The sequence below is a fragment of the Colletotrichum destructivum genome, chromosome 2 (genome assembly GCF_034447905.1).
Source record: "Colletotrichum destructivum chromosome 2, complete sequence".
Classification (NCBI taxonomy): Eukaryota; Fungi; Ascomycota; class Sordariomycetes; order Glomerellales; family Glomerellaceae; genus Colletotrichum; species Colletotrichum destructivum.
The window spans coordinates 3003935-3023239 of NC_085897.1; the positions used below are offsets into that span (position 1 = coordinate 3003935).

Consider the following 19305-nt stretch of genomic DNA (forward strand, 5'->3'; position numbering starts at 1 on the left):
GTAAGGGTAGGCACGTAGGCACGTAGGCACGTAGGCAGGCAGGCAGGCAGGCAGCCAGCCAGATCTTGGAGCTGCTGTCGACCAGGACTTGTTATCCACGAGGAAACCCATGCCCCTCCAGAGCCAAGCAAGTCAATCACTTCAACCCTCCCCTCCCCTCCCCCCGTCTTCCCCATGGAGGACCAGTTTGCGGACACCCAGTCCCATAAACTGTATCGAAACGGCTGTGTTCCCATTCGCCCGTCGACGTATCCTCTGAATGCGTCAAACGCATTCATCGACAGAGCCTCCGTGGCCGCAACAGTGACACGCGAGATGCCACGACAAGAATAGCCTGCGTTTCATGAGACATCTCTCTGAACCTTACCTCTGCCGAGGTCGGCGTGGTTCGGGTCAGGACAGCATTGACCGCAATGACCATGTCTTTGGCATTCATCGCCTTGTCCCTCTCTCTCTCTCTCTCTCTCTCTCACACACTCTCTCACTCACACCCTTCCCGCGTCGTGCCCGCTGTTTCTGACCAGCCCACGCCTTGCGTGCATTGCATGCTCCTCCCAGGCTCAGAGTGTAGAGTCGATAGCAACTGGCCAAGTTAACTTTGCGTATATCCCCCAGAGCGTTCGCCCACTCGTGCCCGAGTCCTGCCAACCCGTATGACACATACTTGCTGCGCACATGAGAGCAGGCTTTGGCGACAACCAGGTGAGGCCGACCTTGGCTGCGAATGGTTGTTTGCGAGGACCCAACATAATCATAAAACATAAGACCAAGAGGCTACTGTTATAGACCCTCGAGATCTACGTCGATCGATAGACCACGAGCAACGGGGTACGGACCTTGAACTATATCGAGTCGACGTTTGGTGTTACTCCAAGTCTCAATCTAATCTGTCTAGGGATGCGCTTACTAGCGCAGACACTGTGCTCCCGCCCACTGCGGCTGCTCAACCTCAGGTCCAGGTCCTGAATTCGCGTAGCAGACACGGCTGTGTGCACCAGGCGTCGCTTATAGTGGCAAAAAATAAAAACCCCCACATACATACTGCGTTTCTACAGAAACCTTGCAATGTCTTCAGTTCTTGGACAAGACATTTATACTGTGCCTTTTTTTTTCTTACCGTAGGGGTTTTCACCCTCCATCCTTCATGGTACTGTGTGTACTTGTGCGACCTCATGAGGGACCGACCGCCTGAGAATGCAGCAACAGCTAGCAGTTAGTTGCAGCTCTCTATCGCATAAGATCATGTCGATTGGTGTGGGTGCGCTTGTGTAACCGCGTACTCGAAGAGGCTGGAAAGCATTATTGCCCACCATCATCCGCAGACAACGATTTGGATGTGACGCTGAGCGGTACATCACATCACTACTTGCACCACCACAAGAGTACATCGTACACAACGGTCGCCGACGCCCAGACGCGAACGGAACATGTCGGAACCAACCCTTGTGCGACTCGGTTCTGCTGGAGAGGAGTATCTAATGGTTCGTTTTGAGTCACATCGATGCAGCATCCACGGTTTCTGACGACAGAGTTTGGCTGATGTTTGCAAAACTCACTGTGACGCTTGCTTTTGTAGTACTTCAGACGCTTGGAGCTGTTATGTAGTAGCGCAGCTGGCGCATTGGACCCTTGGATTGCCATCATGGAGACTTGGCGGGACCCGTCCTCAACAGAATGTCCATCGATTCTGACGTCCGGAAAGGTAAAGCTCGGAGCTTGCTGCTCAAAGCTGGCGACCTTGTGTGTCATTGAGTCCAATAGCCGTCCGATACTGACGAATTCAAATCAGCGGTCAGGGCTTAGCCAAGCTGGTACAGGCGATAGGTGTATCGAGCGAGTTGATTCGACGCGAAAAGAGTATGCCACCGGCTGGGACGAGCCAGGCTTGCCAGTCGGCAGGACTAGCATCGCGGCTATTAGAATAGAGACCCCCCAACCCACATTGGATTTGCGTTTCTTTCGCTGTAGGGCTTGAAGCTGAGACCGTAGTGGAGGGAGGGTGAAGCGCGGAATCGACCATCGAGACACGCAGGAAGGCAAGGGCATCGAGATATAGAACGTATCATCGAGGTGGAACATGGAGATGACCGAGCTCAAAGACGAGAGTAAGGTGATTTCACAATCCCATGACGCGGCTGTTGCCACTGGAAGATAGAACCATGGTTTGCTTCACCGATGGCGCGTTCTCCGGTGCCAGTAACGGCCCGTAGTCACGAGGCCTTGGATGGAGTCGTCGTAGGGGAGCGTAGGGAGTCGGGAGTCGGCTGGGCTAGTAGTGTACAGCATGCATGGTACAACCAAGTGTGCGGTGTTGGCTGAGGTGAAGGGGGAAGACCAGGGCTCTGCTTTGATGGCAACGTTTCCGGAGGGAAAGCGGCTTGTGGCATGTCGTCGGAATCTGTTGCAGACGCTGGCTTAGGTACTGTCGAGATACAGCGAGGCTTGCCCGCACTCTACCTGCTCCCTACCGTTGGTTGCCGCCATCTTCTTTGCGAGGGTCCTTCTAATGTCGTGACCATCTGCTATTCCATGAACGCCGCTTCGGGGAAAATGCTAGGTGGTCCTGCTGCTGCAAAGTGCGGATAATTGTTAGCGAGATACTGGCCACTCCACAACAACCAAGTCCAAGGCGCGCTATTGTGCAGCGACGAGTGACAAGTCCGTCGACCCGGGGAAAGGTTCCGGTCATGCGCAAGGCTCAAGTGATCTTGTGGGGCAGGCTGTCGCGACCAGGACCCACATGAAATCGTCGGCGAAACTATGGGGCGGATGGACTGGCAACGCTTCGCAACACGCCCCTGTCCTTGGGCCTGTCATTTGCTGATTACCTACCTACCTATCCGTACCTTAGGTACCAAGGTGCGGAGCACTGTGCGCCTTACAATCCACAGCAGGCAAGGAGCAGGAACCTGCAAGACACAAGAGCAGGAAGGAACAGGAGAGCAAGCCCTCATACGTTGCCTCCTTGCGTTACCAGTACCTACACGCCTACCTGCCTAGATATGTAAGGTAAGTACGTCTAGACTTACATCGTAGTAAGGAAAGTATCGGGAAGGAGAGAGCGGCGAACCGATATGCTAAAGTACAGAGACGCGCTTACGGTATTGACGTCCAGCGTGGCCCCTCAAACCAACTTCCAAACATAACGTCAACCCCTTTGAGCCGAGTCGCCCACGTCGGCTGCCAATCATCCATTCATCATAATACCAACACCAGCGCCCTTGGCCAATAATTCAAGACCGATGCCAGCCAACACCACGGTTCACCATCATCTGGACTATCCGATGGCATCAGCACGAAAAACCCCAGTTCGCGCATTCAAGCAAAAAGAAATGGAGAGGGAAGAAAAAAAAACCTGCGCCCAGCCTTAAAGTGAAGGGAGAGGAAGCACCACAAGCGCACACTATTTTTGATACTAGCGCACCCAGACAAACCAGAGACCCTTGATCTCATCCGCACCACACTCGTCAAGTCGACAACAGCTCTTGGCCTCCTGAAATTTACTGCCTTTTCCTCCCTGCCCACCACCCACTCGCCGTCCCATCCATTCCAAGCCTGTCTTGGAACACCATGCTGGCCCAGACGGTCTTTCGGCCTGAGCGGCCATGCCGTCGAGCAGATTGACGGCCTGGAGCCTGCTCCCGGTGCCGGCACGGGCCAAGACGAAGGGACTCGTCGGCACACAGCACCACGACTCAAGGGCGAGACATGAAAGCACTGGCGGAAGTGCTCCCGCCATCTGAAAGGCCTCGCTCGACTATGACGGCGGGGACCGTCTTAGTGGGCATGGCAACACAACGTGGAAGTTGGCCGGGGGGTGGGGAGAGCGAGACTAATAAGAAAAAAAAAGAAGAAAAAAAAGAGAAAAATCTTTCTCTTCTCTCAACTCTCCATCTGGCCTCCGTGCCCATTGCTGGGATCTTGCCGACAACCCCTGCCACCGGGACCAGCTTGTCGCCTCGCCAATTTCGAGCGTACCAGGAAAATGGGCAACAGCCCGGCATGCCCTGGGGCCTGGGCTGAATCGGATTGGGGCTGGGAATTGCCAATTGGCGCTGCCCGAACCCTCAGACATTGAGGCGTCAGACCAACCGTGGATCACAACTTGGTCCGGGTCACCGGGTACTGACAAAGCCCATCTCAGACTCTCAGCGCATGCCATACAGCCCACAGCAGAAGATGCTGTCAACCATGATCCTTTCGACCCGCCTCCCCGGCTCGATCTTGGACAAGAAGGGTCAACCGTCGGAGAAGACGGCTGTCTTTGCAGTTGCGCTTGTCCCATGCGCAAACCAGACTTGTGCGTCGCGCACTTGATTTTTTATAGAACCGGTTGCGCAGACAGGCCCAGCATGGGTTGGATCAAAACGACGATAAACGTCCCCACGTTGACGTCTTCGTGTCAGGAACGCGGGCCCAGACGAGTGTATCCGGCGGCCCTATTCGGCCAAAGATCAGAGATCATAAGACGTGAAGATCACCATCGTGGACTATGATCCTTTGGCCATCATTCCTCGGCTTATTTCCAGGTACATGGCGGCAGTTGGTTGGGTATGCATCATCATCTCGCCACCCGGATTCGAGAATGGGTTGTGCCGTCACATTCTGTTACAACTACCTGTTCATGATCACGCCTCTTCGTCCAATGTGTCGTGCGGCATTCCGGGGAATGGATTGCGACCTCCACTTCCCCAGAACGCCTCACCGCACGCCTCTCACGTGCGCCTCGATTTGGGGTAATGAAGTACAGTGCGTCGGACCGGCGTCTCGCACACTCAGATCCTCTCTCGCTCATTGTTTCGGGGATCGCCAGCAGACGGCTGTCTTGGCCGTCTCTCGAGCTTTTTGACTGATGCAGGTTTCCTTGGCTCAACCTACCTCAAGGTGTCTCTGGCCGCGCTTAGCCCCGGATCATCCTAGAGGTCTCTTGTTTACCAATGTCGGTCCGTGCTTGGGATGGCTCTGTTTCGTGGAGAAGAAACGCATCACGTCTCTCTCGTTGCGGATTCCATCCTCGTGGCCACTGGCCATGGGCACTACATTGAGTGCGAAAGAATGCGCCGCCTCGCCGTTGTCTGTCTCGCTCGTCTTCATTTCGGCCTGCCTGGGTGCGGACAGACAGGCAAATCACGACCAGAAAGCAGATAGCAACCACACGGGTTTACAGAGTACATATGATGTATGCTGCTCCCTCCACGACACCCACCCCCCTCTCAAACAATTCCATATCGGTAGAGAAGCTCGGACAAATAGTACTGAGGAATGTAGGTACCGGTGTACCTGTCACCCTCTCCCACTCTTTACCGTCTACATCCCGAATAGACTATGTGCTCTCCCTCGAGTTCATCGCCCTCCCCTGATTCGGTAGACACTATTTGTACATTCCCACTGGGCACCCCAGTTTGTCGGTCTGGCTGCAAGCTGCCACACTTGCATGCTGGGTGCGTGCATTGGGCTTGCAGGTCTGATAAACGCTTGCGCAGCGCATCGCAGCATAGCGTTGCGTTGCGCTGTGTCGAGCTACTAGTACTGCCTACCTTACACACTCCTCCTCCTCCTCCCACCAGGGTCACCACTGTTTTGTGCACATCACACGTCTGTTTTTCCTGCTATCACTCACTCTCTTTTGATCTTTGGCTCATCGCCTACTTCCCTTACACAGAGCCGACTGTCTTGTCTGTATGATACCCGCTCTTCTCTTGCTTTGACTTTGTATGATTCTTCAAATGCGCTCCCTCTCGGTGCCTGGTGCCAGCTGCCGCATAGACTGTGCAGCTGGTAGAGTACGTACCACGACAGGTGCGTCCGTACGTAAGGAAGTGCCTTGTACACGAAGTACTCTCTCTGTATCTTGTGTTGTACCAGGTCATGGCAAAGTACTTTTTCGCATCACGACTGCACCGCACAATCACTTACTGCTGCCGCTGCTGTCTCCTCCTCTCCATCCCAGTTCAGGATCCACCACGACGTCCCCGTCTCCCACATCTCCCACATCGGACAGTCGTCCATCCCCAGAACATCTCCAGTGCTTCCAGTTCGCTCCCTTCTCCCAGACTCACTCAGATTGGCAGTGCCGACTAAGGTCCGTTCCAGGGCCAAAGTCCATAATCGCCTCTTCCTTCACGTCCCGGTTGCTCCCTTCCTCCTTCCCCATCTCCCGAAGCTGGGCCAATCCTTGCTTGTCTTCTCCACACAAACTTGAAGGCCACCCCCGGTTCCCCCCTTCAACTCAACTCAACTCCTTACCCACCATGATCCTTGCTTGCACTATACAGAGACCTTTCCCGAATAATGAGACGCAAAGGCAAAAGATTAAATTTTTGAAGGGAAAAAAAGAAGAATAAAAGACCGAGTTTCCTATGCGCACCCCTCTTAGGTATCGTCTCCCACACCCCTAGGCTTCACTTTCACTCGCTCGCTGTCTCTGTCTGTGTCTCTGTCCCTCCGTTCTACCCATTCTCCCCTCTTCCCCCCCTTACTCTCTCTCCCTCTCCCTCTCCCTCGCTCTCTCTCTTTCTCTCGCTCTACAGGTACCTATTCGTACACATTTCGTAGGTACTTCGTACACGTACCCTTTCTGTGTTCTGCCACCCCCTCCTTCTTTTGCACTTGGACCCCTCCCTCCCCCATCTATCTCCCTTTGGTTTCCAGTCCTTCGTTTTCTGTATCCGTACCTTCCCCTCCCCCTGCCGACTTCTCACCTCCCCCTGCCCTGCCCTGTCGCCTCTTGCCCTGGCGTTGCGTGTCTCTCTCATTCTCTCTTACTTCCACTCTCACTCACTGTGTCTCTCCCCCCTCTTAATCCACCAAGTGACTCCACCAAGTGACTCCACCAGACGGGCGAAAAAGAACGAGACTGCGGGTTGCAATCAGCCTCTGGGGCTCGAACGTGCCGGTTGTCGTTCCAGTTGCTCGATCCGCTTTTCCTCCAACTCCATCTGCTATCCTTCCCTACCTATCCGGTATTTTGCTTTTTTACCTTTTCCCTCTCTTCTACGACCCTGTCTGTTCACCCATCGACGAAATACCTGGACTTTGCCCTTCCACTATTACTACTACTCCCTGCACTCCCCAGCACCACTGGATACGAATACATCTACCTACCCTTCCCTTCCGTTCATCCCCTTCCCCTCGGACGCTCTCTTCTCGTTCTTCCTCCCCACCGCTGCCCTCCCGACTCGAACCAATATATACAACCTACTCATCTCCCCCCCGCCGCCGCCAAGTCGGCCAGTTCCTGACACCCGTTTGCGTTTCCAAATGCTGCGATATCTGTTTCTGCCGTCGCCCGCCCTCGACCCTCGTCACTGACCCTCACACGCATTTTCCGCCAGTCCCCAGCCAGCGCCAGCCAGTTCTGCTCTTCCGTTCCGTCCTACATCGTATTGTACCGTACCGTACCGTAACGCACACCATACCATACCAAACCAAACCTGATCTAACCAAGCTCTCCGCCTTTTTCCACTGGCGAATCCCCCCTCCGCGCATCGCTCCAGTCACCGCCTTTGTTTCTTGGGACGCCACCGCGCTAGGTCCTGAGCCACCGAAAACCTGCGCCGTACACCCAACGGCCTGGTGTAGAACGAATAAGAAAAAGGGGACCGACCGTCATCCGCCGTCCAAAACAGACTGCCTCCCCCCCTCCCATTCCTACTTTGCGTAGCTGTGGCCCCGATCCCGACTACTTGGTCCACGATCTACCACCTTGCTGCTATCACTTTTCACTTATCCACATACAATAACAACACAACAACACGACAATTTCACCTCCCAACACCGGATACTTATGACCGATCTTGCTTGCTTCTGCACCGGAGTCACGGCGATTAGGGACTAACGTTCCTCAATTCGCCCATAAGCTTTCACACAATGGCCGTCGTTCTATCATCAGAGGAGAACACCTACTTCTCCTCCAATCTCCGACGCTCACATTCGCAACCCAAGTTCGTCACAAAACAATCCAACTTTCACTCGTCAGCAACCTCGGCCAGCCACATCAGCGACGCTTTTGACGATTCAAAAGTCTATCCAGACTCTGCGCCGTCCTCCGCGCCGTCGTCTCCAAGGACCGCCCACGCCGAATCCACCGACCTGTCTTGCTCATCGACCCCTGCGAGTAACGTCTCCATTGCGTCCGACTGCGATGATACATTAGATCTCGCCGTGCACGCCAACGATCACTTCGTCTTCCCCCACTACGAGGATTCCGACTACTTCAATCACCCAGAAGACCTGGAGGCGCCGACAAGTCCCAAGACTGGCGACTCGTACACCGTCTCGCCGGTTGACAACGAGACGGAGGGCGACACCTCCAGGCCCAACACGCCCGAGTTCGTTCTCGATGTGGAACACGCCGAAGACGACACGGCTGTCCGGGCACAACCCTCACGTCACGTCGACTATCTCTCCCACAACTGGAAAGAGGAGGACATCTGGTCATCATGGAAGTTTATCGTGTCCCGGAGATCCGAGTACAGCAATGCCGCCCGCTTGGAGAATGCGTCGTGGAGAACCTGGATGAAGGCGAAAAACAGGCTGAAGACGGTTTCGCCAGAGACGCTGAACTGGTGGGTTGCTTGACTGCGTATGAATGACTCCATGGCTGACACTCGATAGGCTGAAGGATTGTGATGTCACTTGGCTTTACGGGCCCCTGCAGACCGGTCCCAATACGCTTAATCCCATCACGACGGATCCAAACAGCGCCAGGCTCACCAAGAACAACTCGTTCGTGAACAAGAAGCCTATCCTCAAGAAGCGGAGCATGTCGGAAGTCATGCTGCAGAGGTCTCTGTCCGCTTCCTCTCTATTGAAGCAAGCGGCTGCCGCCGTCCAAGCTCAAGAAAAAGATGGACGACGGCGTCTCGCCCGGCCGACCTTGGAACGGGCGACCACGGACTACGTCACGTTCCCCTTCTCATCGAGGAGACTGAGTCGCGAGAGCTCCAATCTGTGCCCGTCGAGCACATCCTCGGGCATTATTTCACCCAGCAGCGAGAAGAAACACATACACTTCAACGAGCAGGTGTCGCAATGCATCGCAGTCGACATCAAAGGCGACGACGATGAAGACGAAGATGCCGGCACCGAGCGGTACGATAATAGCGATTCTGACGAGGGCGCCATTATGATGAAGAGGTCGCGCACCAAGAAGAAGATGCCCCTGCTCAGGAAGAAGTCGGCAAAGATCGCTGCCGCCGCCGAGGGCAAGACGATCGCCATGCTGCCGTCCACCACGCTCAAGTATCGCGAAGATACGCCCGAGCCGCAAGAGACGGCGATGAAGCACAGCACTTCATACCGGAGCCCCGTTATGTCCCCTTCCTCGTCGCAGGAAACGCTTCGCCCTTCCAAGGGGTCGGGCAAATTTTTCTTTGACGACGAAGACGATGAAGAGGGAGAAGCAGCATCGATGGGGTGGCAATCACCGACAAAAACCGACGACAAATCGACAGGCCTGCAACGCTCATCGTCAACCAACAGTCTGAACGCCGAACCAGCAGGCATGCGTCGGACCTCGTCAGGTATGTTCATGCCATATGAAGAGGGGGAATCATCTTCCAACGAAGGCATCATCGGCCGGGTCATTGATACAGTTAATACAGCCCGGGATATTGCTCATGTCATTTGGAACGTGGGATGGAGGAAATGAGAAGGAGAGGATGGTCAGAGCGGTGACGGATTGGCCCCTGGTTCCCCTTTTTGATCAACACACGCGGACGCCATGCGGATCGAAGAGGCATCAACAGAGTGGGGTGTACGATACGGAAAGGACGGGACAAGGGATGTCCTGCCTTGCGGATGGCGGACAGGATCTATCACATCAACTGCCGCTGCGAGGACATAATCATACTTGTGCGAACGGGCTCGTGGAGGTGCTTCCCGGTTTAATCACAACATGGCACATGAGAAGCATTTCTACGCAGCGGATCGACGATTCATCACCTTCGGTCGTGGGGACCTAAACGGAATTGGCACACGACGGAACACGGGGCGCTCTCGGGTAGCGAAAGATGGCCAAAGGGTCCGGCCATGGGCCTCGCCATCGTGGCAACTGGAATGCTGCGTGGGGGTTTAATGACGATACACACGGAACACGCTTGTAACAATCATTTTGGGGGGTGAGGATATGGGCGATCGGCTGGTCATCATCGACATGATCTGGGACACGATTTTGGTTCGGGGTATCGGGGTTCAGCAACGGCGCATTGGGAAAGAGGGCGGAGAACAAAAGAAAATGATTTATTGATTTTTTTGGCAAGAAGAGCAGGGCCGGGTCTCGTCGGGCTAGTGGCAGCGATCCGTCATGTTGTTACGGCAGCCGAAGCCCGATTGAGGGGAGAAGTGGACGATATTGGTACTCTGCGGTTACGACCACGGGGACTTGTCCGCACTGCATGTCTCACCCGTGTAGGGTTTGGATTGCCGGTGGGGAAGAGAGATGTTCGGCGCCCTTGGCAACGATGGCTTGCAGGAGAGCCTGGGGTGATCGAGGCATGCATGGGATGGGGTGGGCCGGGTTAGATGCCGGCCTGCCTCTTCTCCCATGTTCTTGCCAATCCCGGAATGGGACGAGACCTAGGCAACAGTACATAGAAGGCAGAAAAAAGGCTCGAGCAAATAAACTCGCCACGCAAAAAATGCCAACTCATTACCTATACAATTGGGGGCGGGGTTTTTGTTTTATTTTTTTAATCTTGTTGGTTGTGAACTGGTGACTTCATATTCTGTGTTATGTGTGTGTGTGTTGCTGCGGACGTTGACCTCGTGGGTTCGACTACGCCAGGTGTCTCAGTTTGTTTCTTTTTCCATGATTGTCGCATGCAAGGGAGGGTGCCATGTTTGTCTGACTGACTATCTGTCTTTCTGTCTTGACCGCCACGAAGGCGACAAGATTGGCGTCCCCCGATAAGGGTGCATCTCTCAGCATGTATGCGCGCGCGCGAGAGAGAAAGACAAGGGGGGGGAGGATGGGAGAGGATGTGTTTATTGGGATACCCAATCCGTGTTCCTAGACAGACGAGGACCCCGATGATGAGAAGGGGACAGCAGGGATCGTTGATAGTTCAAGGTCGGGGTTTGGCGAGGGATGACGTGCTTTCGTACCCTTTTTTTTCTCTGTCACACTCGTACACACACACGCCCGCGCGTCTTTCGTCCCTGGAGGAGGGTTTATCTGGGGAGTCTGGGGGTCTGGCGGACGTGTCTAGACTCGGCCTGTGGTGTTGTCCATCCTCCACCTCCCCTCCTTCTAGTACCTCTCTGGATGGATAGACGGGGTACGTAGACTGGGTAAGCCGAGTGGGGTGGAATGCGGCTGATATCGAGGCTCCCTTGGAACTCAACCCAATCTCTTCCCGTCTGTGGGTGTTTCCGAGGTGGCAGCACGGTAAGGGTGGATGGGAGCTTACGTTGGATCTCAAATCGGGGAGGGGGTGGGGAGGAGTATCAAGGTGCTGACGCATAATGGTGGTGTTGGTGGTGGTGGTGGTGGTGGTGGTGGTGATGGTGGTGGCGGGCGATGATGATGAATGTGAGAAAAGGTTATTCGTATCTATACGAAAGAGAGAGAGAGAGAGAGAGAGAGAGAGAGAGAGAGAGAGAGAGAGAGAGAGAGAGAGAGATGGAATGTGTAAGAGCTTCGTCGCGGGCGGTGGCACTTCTCTGTCTTGCGGTGGTTGTTTTGTGATAGGATGGAAAATCCCCAAGAGGGAGTCCAGAATAAAGATCCCCCAATCGCAGATGGATCATGATCCGTTCCGCCGCATGGACATCTTTAAATTTTTATGTTTTATTCTTCTTTATCAAATCGCTCTTCCTCTTTCCTGCACGCCCGCGTGCGAAGTCGGGTCTCCGAGTCGTGGGGGTGAAGCGGGGAGGGGGGGGGAAGGGGGTCATCTAACGGGTTGCACCAGTGTTGTTTCTCCTGTCACGATGGGCGAAAAGACGAAATGAGTAAACAGAGCGTGAGTGGGAGGGGAGAATGTGGCATGTCGCAATATAATGGAATTCGGACAGTAATTCCGCACACGATGAAGGGCACGATCGGCCCCCGGGGTGGGAACGGGGGTGGGAACGGGGGCGGCTGAAATGCCTCCCCCCCTACTCCCCGATCCCCAGGTCCCCGATCCACGGATCTTCGCTTGGAAGGGGAGGGGTGTGTATCGCTGTTGGTTGGTCCACTGCAAATCAGGGGTCCTGGAGCGAAACTTGGCAGAAACCTGGAGGCTACTACTCTGTGGCTGGACCTGTCGTGCGGTGGGTGGCGAAATGGGGACGCTGAGGACGCTGGACTGGTGTGTAGATCTTTTTTTTTTTTCTTGTCGCGTGTTTTTTCTCCGGGGCGGTGGAGGAGGGAGGAGGGAGGAGGAGGAGGGGAGGGAAGAACAGTAGCCAAATCGTGGGGTTTCCCAATTTTTCTTCTTCTTTCTAAATCTGACTTACATGGTGTGCATATGTCGCGCCCCGTGGCCCCCTTACGAGTGGAAAGAAAAGTGGTCTGGGGAAGGGGATGGGGATGGGGGGCTGGTAGCGGGAGAGACTGAGAGACGAGGGAAACTCACCTAAAAACCGGGGACAGATCCGACGCGCGAAGTACGTACGTACGTACATACATACTTACCGAGAAACCCCGAGCAGATGGGACGGGGGGTGAAGGGAAAGTTAACTTTTGCACAAGAGAGGTTTAGAGAGAGTTGGAGAGAGATACATGCGCACCTCTTGCAAAAGTAGCGAGCGGGTCGCTCAGGCGCGAGATATGTGCGCTGACGCACAAGGGCGGCCGCCGGTGAGAGTTGACGGCTCAGGGGAGAGAGGAGGGCCGCTAGGCGGCTCTGGAAGGGTCTTGGGGTGGGCTTGGGGTTCTCGATGGGCGTGGTTGCAGGTCTCTGACGTCTTGTCGTTGTGGGCATGGCATTCTTAGGGGGGGTTTCGCTCTAGTCTTCTACGTCCGTATCGTTATCGAGATGAGGCATTTGGGGGGGGGGGGGGGGGAGGTTCAAGAACGGGGTGGAAGAGAAGCGGTACGAGGATGGAATTGGCCAATGGAGGAGCCGGCAGGGGAAGCGTGCGTCGGTTACGAAACACTGGATGACGGGGTGTGGGAAAGGCTCAAAGCAGGAGACCTGTCCAAATATCTGCGTGGGAATGCATCATTTAGGTTTGTCTCTGCTGTGCTGGGCGCGCGCCACGAAGACGAACGACTCAGTAGGTGGACTGGCTTTTTTTTCCTTCTTTTTTCTCCACTCTTATCTGCGGATACCTGCGCGTTGATACTAGACAGATAGATACCTGCCCGAGGGGGGAGGGGGGAGGGGGTTGGTGTCTCGTCGACCTGGTCTTGGACTGCTTCTGCTTGCTATCCCTCCCCCCCCCCCCCCCCCCCCCGCCTGTCTGTCCTCCCTTTCGTTGACGCATTTCCCCGGCGCGGGGGGAAGGAGGAAGGGGGGCCAAAAGGGTTTCGTGAGACATGCCCCAGGCTTGGGTAAAGGGGGCGGGCGGGGGATGTCGTATGTTGTCGCGCCTACGTAGGTCTCACAAAAGTTGGGTTCCTGTTGTGCCATGTCGTACGAGGAGAGGGGTGTTGGCCTCCGATCGCTCGTCATCGCGAGGGATGATTGTGTGAAAACTCCCCGGTCCGGAGCCCGATTCGACCATGGAACATAACTCGTCGTCGTCGTCGTTCAGCTGTCAAACAAACGAACCGGGGTACGTTGGGCAGACTTGCACGGTCACGGAACCCGGGAGATATCTCCACCCCCGATAGGCGTTCTTTTCTTGTTTTTGAGAACAGTAGCGGAGCCGGGGTCCCTGCCCCCTCCCGGGCCGGCCGGATGTTCGACCCACTACGTACGGAGGAGGCACCGCAGAGCACCAAGGTGACGGCCCCCCGAGACTCGGGTCGAGTCTCGGGGAATAGAGAGCGCTGTGAAAGTAAGACGACTAAATGCTGGCGGTACACAAGTACAGTCCTCCAAGATGGCATATCGGGCGGCCAGGCGAGAAACACGCAAACGACGGCGGAGAGCACCTCGTCTCTTCACCACGAACCCCAAAGGCCGCACAAGTCTCTCTCTCGTATTCTTCAGTCAAGATCTATTCGCCGGTGAAAAGACCGCCATCTATGTCAACCCCCTATGGGCTCACTGTAACGCGACAACAAAACAGGCCCATCACTCCCCCGCCAGACTCCATGCCCGCAAAACCCAGTCAGTCTTGAAAAAACAAACATCCGTTACCCGGTCCTCATCTGATTTCTTTTTTTATAAGCCACAACACCACCCTGATCATCTGAACCGTACATCTCTAATCATCCTCGATGTCGTCGTCGCTGATTACCAGGCTCTGCACCCGCAAGCCAGCCACCGACCCGTCCCCGGTATGCCGGATCGCCGCGCTTTTCTTCCGCGGCGAGGCCTCTTCCGACGGCTTGTCCGTGGCCCACGTGTCGCCCGTCATGACTCCGTCCTCCTCCGCGTCTTCAGCCTCATCATCATCGCCCGTCTGCGGACCGATGCCTTGGAACGAGACCACCTTCTCAATGTCCTTGAGCTTGAAGGAGTGCAACGTCGACTTGCGTCCGCGGACGATGGAAGCCATGTACGGCAGACGTTCAAGCAGCATCTCCCTCCGGGCCGAGCTCCCCAGAGAGAGCAGCGGCGCAGCGTTGACGTCCGTCTTGGCGTTCTCGTCGGCCGGCTTGGCCTTGGACTGGCGGTTGGCCATCCAGTTGCCCGCGTCCGTTTGCTTCGGTCGACGGAACGCGCTGGCTCCCTCGGTGAGACTTTTCCGCGGCGCCGTCTCCTCCCCTTTCATGAGCTTCGTCGACCAGACGTCCACAAGAGCTTCAAACTCCTCCTTCGCCCGCCACAGCTTGATGCTCGTCGGGTAGAACATCTTGAATGCGTCAGCGCCCTTCGCGCCATTGGACGCTTTACGCTTGACGGGAGATGGTAGAGAAAACAGCATCCCGCGGACGGCAACCTGGAAGGCGATCTCGTCCTGTCGAAGCACATGGCTGCCCGAGTCCTTGCCGAAGCTAGCAGACGAGCCTCTGCCGCCAAAAAAGCTGTCCCAGGATGGGAGGAGCAGGTCGCTCTCCGAGAGGTACTCTATACAACCGTTGATGTAGTCCAGGGGTGTCGATGCATCGAAAGGCGGCACGGTCTCGCAAGAGAACATGTAGTTTTCGTGAAGCGCCGAGATGAAGGTCGGCGTATCTGTGCCGGTCTCGTCCATCAGAGCGTCGACCGAGACCTCCGACGGCTTCGGCCGAGAATGGTGCGCGATATAGCTAGGCAAGCGCTCAGCCGCGTTCGATGCCGAGGAGGTGTCCTCCCTCTTGTTGTAAACCACTTTCCCGACGGCGTGGAAGATGCCTAGGCTGGCCTCTCGTTGGGATATCAGTTCCAAAGTATCTGCTTCTCCCTTGGTGAGGGAGATGCCCGCCTTGGCGCCCTTTGACTGCTTCGACAAAGCGACCTTGGCCCCCCAGTCGGCGTCTTGGTCGCCTTTCAAGCACATGAACTCCAAAGATGATATCGCGCTGCGGATGTCCCCAATCTCGCCCAGACGTTTCAGCACCTGCGGACCCGGCGTGCGCTTTCTGCCAGACTTGCGTGCCTCTTTCAGCACGACCAGCTCCAGGGCTTTCGCGAGCAGGGTGGGCGCAATGGCGTTGAACTCGATGATACGGGTGCCGGGGTGTCGCAAGATCTCCGGGCCCAGCAGTCGGTGGGCGGTGAAGCTGTCTGCCGACGCCGACGTCGTGGTCAACAGCGTTTCCGAGATGACCAGCACGACAGGGGTGATGGGTTCACTACCGGACCGTCGCCCGAAACTTGTCGTTAACGAAGGCGTGTTCGTCGCCAGATATTCCACGAGCGTGTTCCGGAAGGAGGTTAGGGCCGTCGATGACCTAGAAAAGGTGTTGGGAAACTCCTCGACGAGAATGATCTTCCCGGCCGAGTCCGACTTCTCGCTGGCTGGACGGGGTGCCTCGGTTGGCGTATCCGTGTCCAGCTGCCCAAACTTTCCGCCTCTGCTCAGAAACTCCTGGAACTGGGCAGAGGCCGACGTGTACCCAAGATGCGCGCCGAGAGTGTTCGTTGGGTTCCTCCACTCCAGCAGCTCGTACCCCATGTCCTTCGCCAACAGCCTCATGGCGGTGGTCTTTCCTGAGCCTGCAGCGCCCTTGAGAAGGAGCAGGCGTTGGCGCAGTCGCCCGGCAACGACATCCTCCAGCCACTTCCTCACATCCGAGACCTTTCTCTTGTGTACGGCCAATTCGTCCAGGTTGACAGGGCCGAAGCGTTCCGACCACGGCCGCAAATCGTCGTCGAGGGCCGCCAGCTTTGTCGGACGTGGGGGCTTGAGGAACTTCTGGCTCGAACCGACCGTTGTCGACGAAGAGGCCGGCGTGTTGTCTCGGAACCGTTTGCGTGCATTTTGGCCTACGATGCTCGACGTGCTGGCTTTCTGCTCCGCGACATCGTCGTCCTCGGAGATGGGGTCGCTCACTATGTCGTCGAGGGGCAGTGTCCTCGAAGGAGCGGCGGGTTTCGCGCTGGTCTTTGACGCCTGTTTGGAGAAGAGCGTCATGAGGTCGCCATTCCGGCCTTTCTCTTCTACCTTGGCGCGCTTCTGCAGCTTCCCCTTTGGCTTCTCCGGACTCGTGCTCGGGCTCTTTGTGCCCTTGTTCGACTGCCCATTGCGCGACTGGAGAACGGCCGGGGCCGGGGCAGCTCGGCCGCTGTATGCGGGGCGGGGTTTCGGCTTCGTAGGGCTCGGGGAGGTGGTAGTGGCCCGGCTGTCGGGTTTCGAGGGCGACGAGAGGAGGAAGTTGGTGAGAGTGTTCGTCTTTGGCTGTGTGTCGTCGGAATCGTCAGAATCGACGACGTTGCGCCTTCTTCGTTTGGCAGGCGGGGCCATTGGGTGATAAGGTGATTGACGGGCTCAACATGGGCGCATGCCTCTGCAGATTTGCAGGTCGGTCGGCGCGTCCTCTGATTTTTGTCGGTGACGTTGGTGGTGTGGAAGCTATCAACAATCTGGAAGAAAGATCGGCCAAGAACGCACGCTCGCAGCTCGCAGCTCATAGCTCAGAACTGCCCAAGGGGCAGCTGCATCCCGTCGCCTGGCCTCGCCCATCTCGCATCTGGCCCACACTTTGGCGGGCACTTGAGGGGCGCTACAGTGGGTGAGCGCTAATTACTTCGCTAGACCAGCTGGCGTTGGCGCATTGGCGGTACTTATGCCGAGCCTAGGTAGGCTGATTCCCACTAGGACGGGCATCAAATTCAACATAAAGATACTCACTCTGCTTCACTGGTAATGTTGTCACTGTACGAATAAGCAAATAAACTCTTCATCTTATATGATCACCACTATTCTGGCATTGTTTCTGGCATACCCGCGTCAATTCCTACCCATAGATGTGCGGAACATGTTGCCTCTAAATGTCACGCAGTTGTCACGCAGTGGGACACATCGCTTGGCTTCCAGACAGATACATTGCAAACCCTCGTTACCCGTTCAGATTCATTCCCATGGCTATAAATTTCAATATTATACAATATGCGCAGCCAAGGTGCGCAATGGCATCGAAGCATCCACTTCTTCAAGGGGATACGTCGGCTGGTTCACGACCCCATCAAACAACACACACTGCGTCCGGCGCTCAGAAAGTCCACCCGCGGAAGTTGTCAACAAAAGTCAGAGCAGAAGCCAGATAGCGTTCGTGGACATCACCCCATGTCCTGGACGCCTCCTTCATGGCGCGGATGGCTAGATGTTATCAGTAAACGTACAGGGCAGCCGGAATGCTAGACCAACCTTTGACGTAGTGTGCATCTGTCGCCCATTGCGAGTTCAGAGCCTCGTGCTCAGCGTGGCCCCAGTGTCGGCCCTTCAGGTCCGTCTCGACGTTGTCGGGGTCGATCTTTGGTCGCAGGAGAGATATGTACACGCCGAGAACCAGCAACCACCATTCCCTCACCAAGTCGACATGGAACTTGACCGGAATGAAGGGGAGGAGAATGCGCACGGCATGGCTCGTCGTCAGGAGGTGCACGGCGAAGAAGTTGTATGCGTGAGTTCCACGGGGAACCGTCGCGACGAGGAGCGCGACGGCGAGCTCCTGGGACTCCTCGAATTGCTTCACAGGGTCGGTGATGGCCCAGGCATTCCAGTATTCCAGGACGAGGCTCTCGTGCTTCTCGAACAAGACGTTGAGGTTGTCCAGCGCCGGCTCCTTGAACAAGCCATCAAAACGCTTGTCCTCGGCCAACTTGTTGGTCAGTTGAAAGATCGACTTGGAACCGAACGGCGAGGGCTTCGTGTAGGACTTGTCGTCGAGATATCGATGGAAGAAGTTGTATTGTGTGGCGGTCAAGGCGAGTGCTTCGATGGCGATCTCCTTAGAGTTCATCTCGTATGCGTATCCGAGGTGGATGAGGGGGTGGCCAACTGCGTGAGGGGGTTAGCGGATACAACATGGCGTAAGTCCGCCGGGCAATACGTACGGCCACCGATGAGTCCGTGGACCAGGGGCTCCTCGCCCGTGAACATGAACTTGTCGACAACCTTTTTCCAGTCGTACGAGCTGTATGCCAGCGAGTCTTCAAAGAAGTCGACGTACGCTCTCTGGTACGTCTTGTCGCCCAGTAGATCTCTCCAGTCGTCTTCGGTGACCTCGGCCGGTGATTCCTTCCATGGCTCGAGTTCCTTGGATTCGGCCTCGTAGATGGTTTGCAATTGCCGGTCGTTCGCGCCGAGGAGGTAGGCTGAGGAGAGCACGTGTGCGGTATGGTTGTCGAACTGGAGGTTATGGTAGATGATGGAGTGGTTGACGTGGTTCGCCCTCAGCAGGTGCTTGAGGCACCTCGCTCGTCTGTCGTGGTCGGTCTCGACATCGTGGACTTGGACGGCGGGGATGTCGATGGCTTGCGCTCGCTCGCCGTCCGAGACGAAGCGGTTGATGATGGGGACGTATGATAGCAGACCGGGCGCCATGTTGAAAACTGTGAGCTTTCAGCCTGTTCGTATTGTTGGAGAAGGAAGAGAAGAGGAGACCCCAAGGATTTGCGACGGAGCTGCAGATGCAAAAAAAAGGCCCCCCCCCCCCCGATTGGAGACATGGCACGACCCGAGAAGCGTTGGGAAAGTGACGTGCGATGGGTTTGACTGGGTGGGGCCGAATCGACAGGGGCGGGGCTGCACGTCCCTTTTTTCCCATTGTTACAGGGACCACCCATCCCACATGGCAGCAGCTTAAAGTGCTGCCAGAAGTGCAGTGCCAGCTGGACC

The 19305-nt window shown here is 56.0% G+C and overlaps 6 protein-coding genes across 6 annotated transcripts; 2 read left to right on the forward strand and 4 right to left on the reverse strand.

The window, feature by feature from the left end:
• Positions 1 to 747: 747 nt before the first annotated feature.
• CDEST_03147 (uncharacterized protein) lies at positions 748 to 1997 on the reverse strand. Its single transcript, XM_062919306.1, has one exon. The coding sequence runs from the start codon at positions 1747 to 1749 to the stop codon at positions 1363 to 1365; it is 387 nt and encodes a 128-aa protein (XP_062775357.1). The 5' UTR covers positions 1750 to 1997; the 3' UTR covers positions 748 to 1362.
• A 1418-nt stretch (positions 1998 to 3415) lies between these two features.
• On the reverse strand, positions 3416 to 3806 carry CDEST_03148 (uncharacterized protein; the record flags this gene model as incomplete). The annotated part of the gene is made up of 1 exon (XM_062919307.1): positions 3416 to 3806. Exon 1 carries the CDS (start codon positions 3737 to 3739, stop codon positions 3416 to 3418), a length of 324 nt encoding a protein of 107 aa, XP_062775358.1. The 5' UTR covers positions 3740 to 3806.
• A 385-nt stretch (positions 3807 to 4191) lies between these two features.
• On the forward strand, positions 4192 to 4474 carry CDEST_03149 (uncharacterized protein; the record flags this gene model as incomplete). The annotated part of the gene is made up of 2 exons (XM_062919308.1): positions 4192 to 4278; positions 4328 to 4474. The coding sequence occupies 2 exons, from the start codon at positions 4192 to 4194 to the stop codon at positions 4472 to 4474; spliced, it is 234 nt and encodes a 77-aa protein (XP_062775359.1).
• Positions 4475 to 6625: 2151 nt separating this feature from the next.
• On the forward strand, positions 6626 to 10670 carry CDEST_03150 (Putative nitrogen regulatory protein areA, GATA). The gene is made up of 2 exons (XM_062919309.1): positions 6626 to 8567; positions 8617 to 10670. Exons 1-2 carry the CDS (start codon positions 7870 to 7872, stop codon positions 9650 to 9652), a joined length of 1734 nt encoding a protein of 577 aa, XP_062775360.1. The 5' UTR covers positions 6626 to 7869; the 3' UTR covers positions 9653 to 10670.
• A 3433-nt stretch (positions 10671 to 14103) lies between these two features.
• Positions 14104 to 17039, reverse strand: CDEST_03151 (Putative checkpoint protein Rad17/Rad24). Its single transcript, XM_062919310.1, has one exon. The coding sequence runs from the start codon at positions 16927 to 16929 to the stop codon at positions 14305 to 14307; it is 2625 nt and encodes an 874-aa protein (XP_062775361.1). The 5' UTR covers positions 16930 to 17039; the 3' UTR covers positions 14104 to 14304.
• A 419-nt stretch (positions 17040 to 17458) lies between these two features.
• On the reverse strand, positions 17459 to 19111 carry CDEST_03152 (Putative questin oxidase). The gene is made up of 3 exons (XM_062919311.1): positions 18522 to 19111; positions 17833 to 18465; positions 17459 to 17784 (listed from the first exon to the last, which is right to left on the reverse strand). Exons 1-3 carry the CDS (start codon positions 19009 to 19011, stop codon positions 17678 to 17680), a joined length of 1230 nt encoding a protein of 409 aa, XP_062775362.1. The 5' UTR covers positions 19012 to 19111; the 3' UTR covers positions 17459 to 17677.
• Between the last annotated feature and the right edge of the window lie 194 nt (positions 19112 to 19305).